At 35.2% G+C, this 10416-nt stretch overlaps 1 protein-coding gene across 1 annotated transcript; it reads right to left on the reverse strand.

Moving 5' to 3' along the window:
• Positions 1-320: 320 nt before the first annotated feature.
• cabp5a (calcium binding protein 5a) lies at positions 321-5155 on the reverse strand. The gene is made up of 7 exons (XM_056246040.1): positions 5096-5155; positions 4887-4968; positions 3361-3391; positions 1408-1551; positions 1073-1182; positions 551-698; positions 321-435 (listed from the first exon to the last, which is right to left on the reverse strand). Exons 2-7 carry the CDS (start codon positions 4920-4922, stop codon positions 407-409), a joined length of 498 nt encoding a protein of 165 aa, XP_056102015.1. The 5' UTR covers positions 4923-4968; positions 5096-5155; the 3' UTR covers positions 321-406.
• Positions 5156-10416: the final 5261 nt, after the last annotated feature.

Raw genomic sequence — 10416 nt, forward strand, 5'->3', positions numbered from 1 at the left:
ATGCTCTCTTAAAAAGGTTCTTATTTTGAATAAGTCATTGCTAAAAAGTATGTTCTATAGTATGATTGTGTGTAGAATGAATGTAACGGCATTGACATTCACAAAAAGAGAAACGTCACTCCATGTCATTTATTTCTTCATTTTGTATTTTATTGAGGAAATATCATTTAAAATTATGTAAAGATGATATTATTGTATATATATATTTCAGATAAATATTGTGAATATAGTTCTAAGATCAATAACTTAGTATTGCATTGAAAGCTTGAGATTTTTGCATAGTTTGTGGGGGGTCTTTCTGTACATTTCTGTTATATTTACGTCCACGCATATCCTGTCTTGTGTGCGATCGTTTTGCTTTATGTATGTTTTATGTATATGCAGCATCCAGAAGAAGATGATTTTCTCAGCAGCTTGACAACATCTTCACAAATTCTGCAAAAACAAGCAGAAAAGCATTTCACGCGTAAATGTGTAGGAAGTGTGAGGAGTCTATAAATGCTTGATTTGTCTAGCATGTCGTGCACTGAAAATGTGTGTCATTTCTCACCTTCAAAATCTACTGTACCATCGCCGTTATTGTCGGCCTCTCGGACGACAGCGTCAATCTCTTTGTGGTTCATGTGTTCTCCCAGTAATTTACTCATAGCAGATCTCAGTTCCTCAGTAGTGATCGAGCCATCGCCATCCATGTCAAACTGTAGACGGGAAAAAAAGAACAGAATTCATGTGAAAATATTGTTTGGCACAGTGGTTCTCAACGATATTTGCATTTACGCTGGCCGTGACCTCTAAAGAACACACACGTCCTCTATACTTGGGTCACCACCCCACCAACTGAGAACCACTGATCTGCTTTTCATCCAGAGCAAATTGAGTTCATTAACTAAGGACTTCATCCTCCTCCCACCCGCTAAGATGAGAGATAACATTATGGTAACGGGTCAAATGGAGTTTGCTGAAGCCAGGTGAGAGTTTCGATGCCTTCAGTTTGGGTGAATCCACAAAATACCTTAATTGTTGGTCATTGTGCATCAGCAGACACATGTTTCTCTTTAGTTTGTCTTCTCACCTCTTTGAAAGCATCTCGCAGTTCCTTCACACCAATCATGCCTGCTGTCTCTGCCAAAAGCTTTGGGGTCATTAACTCCACAAAGTCTTCAAAGTCTACCCTCCCTCCCACTGAGACAAAAAGAAAGTGAAAACAGATTACAAATAGATAAACATGTTTCCCTTTACTTTCTTTTGCAGGTGTATTACTGTTTTGCTAATATTGTATATGCAAAACAATCATGCCAGTACTTTGAATTTGGAATCCACATGTACCAGATGTGGCCCGGATCTGGGCCGACACTATATTGCTGTCTGGGATGCCTGATAGAGAAAGACACTCTTTATGCTACTTACAATTCATGTTGATGTTCTGGCCCAACTCGATCAGCTCCATCTCGGTTGGCATATAACCCATCGTCCTCATCAGGTTTCCCAGGTCCTTACAGCTGATAAGACCATCTTTATCTTTATCAAATTCATTGAATGCCTCTCTCAGCTCTGAGAACAAAGAAAGAGTCATCAAGTTCACTCTTAAAAATAAAGGTCTTTCAATTGGCATTGATGGTTCCATAAAGAACCTTTGACATCCATGGAACCTTTCCATTCCACAAAAGGTTCTTTATAGTGGAAAAAGGTTCTTTAGATTATTAAAATGTTCTTTACACTATGTGGCGTCACACTACACTTTTCATTCCATTGACTTCTATTCATACGCATACGAATCCTGAAGACTGGAAACGCAAGCTCATGTGAAGAAGTTTCACATTTTGGTGCGTTGCTACGATACGGAGCCCCGCACATGACATGCAGATAAAAATATATATATTGCGCTTTTAAGTAAATTTTTGCCACAATTTAGGAATTCGTTCACTCGTTTTAGTTAAGTTGTGGCCACGAATTAAGAATCTGTTCCCAGGTAATTAGGTAATTTCGGACAGGCTATAGCAATAGCGAGCTAACTTTGACCACTCTCCCTTTAATTAAATCGTCTCCAAAGCCACGCCTCCTTCAAAACACATGATAGCGTACAGCAGAGACAGCGTTAAATGTCTCAAAGCACATAATATTACAATAATAATGACCGTAAACTATTTAAAGAGCCCTGACTTGTACCACCCGACTGCTGCAGATTCATTTCGGCGTTGATAGTGTTGACATAGAAACGCATAAATGCGAGTCTGAGGACATGAACAGCACCAAGTAGAACGTCACGTGTTGCCATTTCTTAATTACGGTGTTAGGTGAACGCAGCATAAGCTTGTTGCTTTGGAACAGGAGGAACTGTAAAAGGCGGCTGCTGTTTGGTTTGTGGTGCTGCTCGGTGACTGACGTCTGTCTAACTCAGCGTAGCATGAAACATGCTGAGGACGTGTGATGTACATTTACATTCACATTTAGTCATGTAGCAGATGCTTTTATCCAAAGCGACTTACAACTGAGGACTAAACCAAGCGAGTCATTGTGAAGAGGCAAAAACAACGCGAGTGCTCAAATTACAAAGTTCAGACATTGCTCAGAGTAGCATAAGCCAGACAAGTGAGGATTTAAAGGAAAAGGAAAGAAGGTTTTTACTTTTTTTTTTTTAAGGTATGGAAATACATACATTGACAGGCATGTAGGACATCATACGAACCGAATGCAATGATTGGACAACTTTTTTTTAGTCCTGAGACTTCGACAGAAGATATGATTTATATAAATATATTTAGACCACTTTACTTAATGATTGCTATCAGGATGTGAAGAGACTTTCAACCAGCATAACAAAATCGTTCCCTAAAAATCGTTCCCTTGTTTTAGTAAATCTTAGCCACGTTGAACTTCGATCCACCGTTTTGATTTAACTAAAACAAGGGAACAAATTATTGGAATGTTGCCATGATTTAGTAAAATGAGGGAATTAGTTAAGTCGTGGGAATGAATTATTACGATGTGCATGGCCACGGTTATTTTATGTCCGCATGTCATGTGCAGTTCTTTAGGGAGCCAAAAATGTTTCGTGGCATCACTGCAAGATCCTCCGTTTGAAACCTTTTTTTTTAGTGTATAAACAGCACATTTTATATTCCAGTAATATAAGCTATTAATTAGAATGAATAAATAAGTAAATACATAAATAATAAAAAAACTCTGCAATGTTTCTCTACCAATATTTCTTCTCATTGAAATAGTCCCAAAAATGTGTCCGTAAAATAATATGTCTTAATAAAATGACATATAATAATTTGTAATATCTATCATCTGTTGCATACTTCAGTTTAAGCTTTGACAGTAGTAGAATATATGACAACTGACAGGTGTGTTTACCTTCAATTTCATCATCTGCCAATTCTCTGTCCTGCAAAACCAAAATGACAGGTAGTTAATCCTCTCAAACGTCATCTGGACGTCCTGGTCTCTATTTAGATATTTTTTCCCCCCAGATTAATCTAAAAGGCTTATTTTAAACCTCAGTTTTATAATGGAAAAGGTGCTTTTTAAAGTGCAGTGCATTGTAATATATCTCATTAAAAAGATACACTCAATGGCACGTTCCTCCCATTTTCATATGAATTAGAGGGTTTATCGGCTGAATGTGACTAAGGGTTTAGAGTGATGACAGATTAATACCCCAGCTGATTTACTGGGGCTGAATATGATTATGTGTCCAGCCCAAACACAGACAATAATTTAATACAACACAAATCCATTAATGACAATTTTCTGATTGCACAGCATTTCCGTTTTCCTGAGATTTGTTTCATACTAAAACTATTATAAAAAATTAAGAAACATAATAAAAAAAAATTTTTTTTAAAGATAACACTTAACAATAAGGTTCCATTTGTTAATGTAATAGTTAACTATATCAACTTTTACCTATTAAAACCAAAAGTTGTATCAGTTAATATTATTTATTGGACCTAAGTGAACCTGAACTAACAAAGAACAATTACATTTGAATTAACGAACGTTAACAAAGATAAATACTGTTACAAATATATACTGTATAGCTCACTGTAAGTTAATGCATTAACTGAAGTTAACTAATGGCACTTTATTGTAAAGTGTTACCAAATTAAATAAAATTAATAAAAAAAATATATACTAAACATAATAAAATGGGATAAAGTTATTCAACACAAATTTATTAATAACAATTTTCTAATTGCATTGTACTATGTTTTATTCCCTCATATTTTAGACTTTTGTTTCATAGTAAAAAAGGTTTACAATAAGGTTCTATTAGTAAAGTTAGTTTATATTTGTTACATGATTTATTAATCTTTGTTAATGATAGAAAAATTGTTCATGTTAGGTCAGGTGACAGGTATGAAATAATATTAACAGATACAACAAAAGATTTTAATAATATTAATAGACGCTTAACATTAAGATTAATAAATGCTTAAGAAGTAGCTTTTTTTGTTCTACATGTAACCTAATGTATAGTTGGTTGACAAATGAAACTTTATTATAAAGTGTTATAGCCGTAAAATTAATAGAAATACGTAAAAAAAACATAATAATAAAACATCATAAAAATTATATCATTTTTAACAAATCAAAATAATGTATAAGTTATATGTGAGATTCAACTCAATTCAAGTCAGTTTAATATAATTCAAGTTGAAATGACTTGTACAACCAAGTTGATACCATTTTAAGGCAGCAACTGAACTTAATTTTGGTGGACATTTTTGACAGTGTAATAAAAAAAATATCTTTTCTATAAACACAATTAGTCTGGACTGTGTTCCATAAGATGGGATGATGATGAAATAATAAATACTATAAGAAAACAAATCTGACATGTTCTAATGATTGTAACTGTAAATATTCAGCATACTTACAACTTTGGCTCCCCGTAAGAAGATGCATGCAGTCATAACTGTGAGTGAGGATGAGCTGTCTGTGATCGGTGTGTGTCCAAAACTGCGGATATAACCAAGGCATAAGTACATGCAGTATGTGCATGTATCAGCTTATTCATAAGGTCATTATACATGACATGCATTAAAGTTTTGAACAGTGGATGACAATATTAATATAATATGCTTACCCTGTTCTGCAGTCAGTCTGGAGTGAGACCTCTTGTCTCAGTGTTGCTGACTCTGGTGAGTTGATCTGATTGACTGGCTCGGCTCATGAGGGCTTTTGTATGGTGTCTGAAAGTGACCGGGGGAGGGGTCACACTGACATCATGCTCAACAATCAGACTCAGGAAATAAAGTCAACCAACTGCTCTACTTACCTTGATGTTTCTGTAAAAATAAAAAATCCTGTTCAATTCAATAAATCAAATAAATAAAGAAATCTGTCGTTTTTACAGAAAGAATGATTGCCAGAATAGCTCAGATGCAATGAATATGTAAACGTAATTATAGAACAACCTGTACATTTTACAGGTTAAAACTGAAAAAAAATAAAAATAATAAAAAATAATTAATTGGTCAATTAAACAGCCCTTTTCTGATGAACTTGCAAGGCCATATTGCCACAAAAATCTGATTTTTACTTTTTACATATACTGACATCCACCATGAATCCATGATGAATGAAAGCTCATCAGAAGTTTCACAAGCTGAGGTAAATAATAAGGTGCACATGCACACAGATGCAAAACACTATTATGGTAACACTAAAATAATGCAATAATTCCTTTAACAACATCATATGTGACATTAACCCTTATCCAATCCAATCCACTTTATTTCTATAGCACATTTTACAAACACAAAGTTACCAAAGTGCTGCACACAAGACTCAAAACATACAAAACAATTAATACAAAATGTTTAAAACAAAATATCAGGCTTAAAAATATAAAAATATATAAAATGAATAAACAGTAAAACAATCAAAGACATCAAAGGACCACACAACTCACGCGGAGTTAAAAGCAACACCAAGTAACTTTTCCTCAGCGGTCGCCCTACAGGTTGGAAGCGGAATAGTCCATTACCGCTATCGTAAATAATTTAGCCTAGCGCAGCCTACTGTCGCACGCACACTCGCTGTTTATCCAGCACCATAGATATATACACTAGATGTCGCCTTGGCTACGGCAGTTCATTAGAACGAATGCATCAATAGAGCCGCCATCTTGGAACAGGGGAGCCCCTCCACTTTAATGCATCAGCGTCAATGTAGACAAAGGTTTAACGGAAATAAAATCACCATAAATCATCATGAATGCGATTTTCTCGTTTTTTTGGTTCGTTCCCACGGTCAGACGGTTTATCATTGATTCCAGAAAAAATAAATAATTTTTTTTTTTTTTACATTCTTCCTAGTTCAGATGTCATTCGTGTGAACATCATACACATCACAAAAGTCCGCCACCATCAATTAATTAGAAGTAAAGGCAGAGATAGCAGCGTTAGCTACTTCCTATGACAAGACCCCTGTTCCAAGATGGCGGCGTTTTTGACGCATGCTTAGAACCCCAAGGTGACGTCTAGTGTATATGTCTATGATCCAGCACCGGCTTTGGACAATTTGAGGAAGTGGTGGGTGAAGTGACGTATGCCGTAAAGCAGAACGTAATAAAAAACTTTTTGTGCTCCGGTTACTACCTAAACCCGAAGTTACATAGTGCAAGTAAAAGCGATACAGACCACGTCAGGCTATGGCAAACGTGTCATTTAACCTATTGTAAGTCGATGTACCATCACAAGGGTCTTGGAAATATATTATGAAGTTTGAAAAACTACATAGTGTTACTTTAAAAGCCAAAGAATAAAAATGTGTCTTTAGACAAGACTTATAACACTCAACTGTAGGAGCTGTTCGGACATGAAGGGGCAGAGCGGTCCAGAATTTAGGCCCAACCACAGAAAAGGCCCTGTCCCTTCAAGTTTTAAGTCTTGACTTGGGGACCGCAAGCTGGAGCTGGCCCTCTGACCTCAGTGACCGCGCTGGCGTATAAATTTGGATGAGGTCCGAAATATATGTTGGGGGCAGTCCATTCACAGCTTTAAAAACAAACAATCAAATCTTAAAATCAATCCTAAAACGAACAGGAAGCCAGTGCAATGAGGCGAGAATTGAAGTTATATGAGCGCGCTTTTTGGTTCCTGTTAAAAGACGTGCTGCAGAATTTTGGACTAACTGTAAGCGTGAAAGTGCATTGTGATTTATACCGATATAAAGTGCATTAAGAAATAAAAGCATGTATAGCTTGTTCAAAACTGTTAAAAGACAAAAACGGTTTAACTTTGGCTAAAAGGTGAAGATGATAAAAACTAGATTTGTTTGTCAAGTTTAAAATAATTGTCTATTTTTACCCCAAGGTTATAGTTACAACAGGATGCACAAAGTCATTAAGGGGGCTCAAGTCTATCATGGGGTTTATGGGGCCAAATTGCATGATCTCTGTTTTACTCTCATTTAGTTTTAAGACATTTTGGGCCAACCACGCTTTGAAGTCATTCAAACAGTCAAGTAGGGGTGTCAGGGGGCTGCCTTCTTGCTTTCTGATTGGCATTTAAATTTGACAATCATCAGAATAAAGATGATAGGAGATGCCATGCTTTTTAAAAACTGTTCCAAGTGGAAGGAGGCAGTGCAAAAAGAATAGGACCAAGAATGGATCCCTGGGGGACCCCACAGTTAAAAGGCGCAGTTGATGAGGTATAGTCCCCCATTTTAACGAAGAAGCATCTCCCTGAAAGATATGACTGGAACCATTTTAGGGCAGTCCCCCTGACTCCCACACAGTTTTCCAGGCGAGATAAAAGAATTGTGTGGTCAACTGTGTCGAAAGCAGCAGTGAGATCTAAAAGCACTAAAATAACCAGACAGGTCATTAAAAACCTTTAAAAGTGCAGACTCGGTGCTATGAAATGCTTTAAAACCTGAATGAAAAATATCTAAGATGCCATGTGCCTCCAGAAAAGACTGTAGCTGCAAAAATACACATTTTTCCAAAATTTTCGATAAAAAAGGAAGCTTTGAAATAGGGCGATAATTTGAAACATTTGTGGACCTTATGTACACAACTGATGACAGAAAACTAAGAAGACACATGGAAAAATAAAATGAAAAATGTCACACAGGGAACTCTGGGAATGTCAATTTACGGCTTTTCACAGTAAATTGTAAGATATTTGTTTACTTAAAAAAATGTACATTTAACAGTATTTTAGAGTGAAATTATACGAAATGTAAGGTTAGATCTATTTGACTACAGTTTTCCTCTGTTTATTTCAAGATTTACTACTAATTATTTAACAGGTTTTTACTGTCACGTTTTTACAGTCTTGAAAATTGCAATAATTTTTTACTAAAGAAGCGGGCAGGGATTTGCCAGAAATTCACTATAAAAAAACGTTGCAGGCATTATGGAATGGCATTTTGTATCTAACATTTTTGGTGGAAGCAGTAGTAATTTATGCACATGACACTAAAATAATGTAAGCATTAAAAGTAAGCATTAACTACACATAATACAAATCTTAAGAAAAACAATTATTTAAATAAAATAGAATCAAATATATCAAACTGAGATATCTAGTGCTTTAGCTTTCACCTTAAATTATAAGATCAAAAATGTACGGCTAATAAAACACTTTTTACAATATTTTATAGTAAAATTACATCTCATTAAATTTAATATAATATTTCACTGTATATGGTAACCAATGAACAGGTTGTTTAGATTTTATGCACATTATAAATTTTACATAAACCTAATACTAAATAAACATGTATTATTTGTATTATTTACTTTTTTGTAGCATAATCTGTGCTTTTCAATAGACAAATAGGGATTAAATGAAACTACAAGGGCGTTAATTCATGTCATCATGATAAATGATAAATCCTTTCCACATAACTGTTCACAGAAATTTCTCAGAAAATGTCCCTTTTCAGAACCGTCCTATAGAGCTTTATGATGTGCACATCACACAATTGTCTACAGTAACATTAGTTCATAGAATAATTCATACACAATGTGATGCTGATCATGTGCTAATATAAATCATATAAAAACAAGACTAGAGACGCTAGTGCACATGTGAATGTCAGAAGGCTTACAGAATTGTCATTAACCGTCTTTATTGCACTCATTTGTCACGACCGTCATTGTTATTCCACAAATGTATTAAATTTAACTCTACCTTGTTGCTGTTACATAATGTATGGTTTCATCCAAATCGTACCCAAATCCACAAATCTGTTGCATAAGGGTCTAAAGCTTTGGCCTTGGTCAACTTAATACAGATTTTATTAGTATTTATTTATTTTCCTCTGTATGTGTTTTTTTCAGAGGAGGGGAGTGATGTCAGAAAAGGTTACGTAATGGACAGCATCAAGGAGAAACTAAGGAGCAAGAGGCTTATATTTAGGTGTCATGGTGACCCAGGATGAAGTTCAAAGAGAAGTGGAGGAGATGAGAATATCTAAAAGCGAGGATAAGAAGGATAAAAGGCATCAAATTTCATAAACCCGTTACAAAGTAAAATTATAGCTTCCAGCCAAACGCAGTCTACTTACGCCTAATGCGCAACTTACACAACTTGTGACGTCGAAAGTAGCGTAGTGCATCAGCAGTACGTCGCATCACTCGCATAAGTTGCGCTTTAGAAAATCCGTATGTTTGTTTGGCCGGAAGCTAGTTATTTTACTTTATAAAGTTTTAAATATGGATATTTTTCTTACACAAACGCATCGCTTCGCTTCAGAGGGCCTTTATTAACCCCCTGGAGCCTGTGCAGCACTTTTATGATGGATAGATGCACTTTTATGGACTTCAAAACAGAAACTGTAAAAAGCAATTCACTGCCATTATAAAGCTTCCAGAGCCAGGACATTTTTAATATAACTCTGATTGCATTCGTCTGAAAGAAGAAAGTCATGATATACACCTAGGATGGCTTGAGGGTGAGTAAATCATGGGCTAATTTTCCTTTTTGGGTGAACTAACCCTTTAAATATTTGCCTATTTAAATCCAAACAGTGACTTTTTTTGGCAGGGCACTGTAGTTAAACCATGGTATTTGTAGTAAAACTGTGGTTATACAAATAAATCAATCCACTCAAAAAAACACTATTACTATAATAAAACCATATTAACAGAGGTAAATTTTTGTTTACAGTGGTAATTTTTATGACCAGATAAAAGCCTGGATGCTCATGCATTTACTATGGGTGTATAGTTCTCACAAAATTACTCATTTTGTTTATTCACTCTCAGAAATAAATGGTACAAACGCTGTCACTGATAATTATAACAGCTGAGTAGTAACAAATATTAGTGTGGCATATGATTCTGTATTATTGATGTGAAACCTATTGTACTTTAATATGAATTATTTTGAAGCAATACTTTGATGTGACATGGGTTTAAAATAGCTCGATTAGTATAAACACACAAAA

Source organism: Rhinichthys klamathensis, unplaced genomic scaffold (genome assembly GCF_029890125.1).
Source record: "Rhinichthys klamathensis goyatoka isolate OS25496 unplaced genomic scaffold, OSU_Roscu_1.1 h1tg000035l_1, whole genome shotgun sequence".
In the NCBI taxonomy this organism is placed as follows: Eukaryota; Metazoa; Chordata; class Actinopteri; order Cypriniformes; family Leuciscidae; genus Rhinichthys; species Rhinichthys klamathensis.

What these genes read in the sequence shown, in the direction of transcription:
- cabp5a (XM_056246040.1), bottom strand. Translation starts at nt 4,922, where the DNA reads ATGACTGCATGCATCTTCTTACGGGGAGCCAAAGTT. An exon ending in TCTTACGGGGAGCCAAAGTT is followed by an intron (nt 3,392 to 4,886) that starts GTAAGTATGCTG and finishes TTGGTTTTGCAG; the next exon opens with GACAGAGAATTGGCAGATGA. An exon ending in GGCAGATGATGAAATTGAAG is followed by an intron (nt 1,552 to 3,360) that starts GTAAACACACCT and finishes CTTTGTTCTCAG; the next exon opens with AGCTGAGAGAGGCATTCAAT.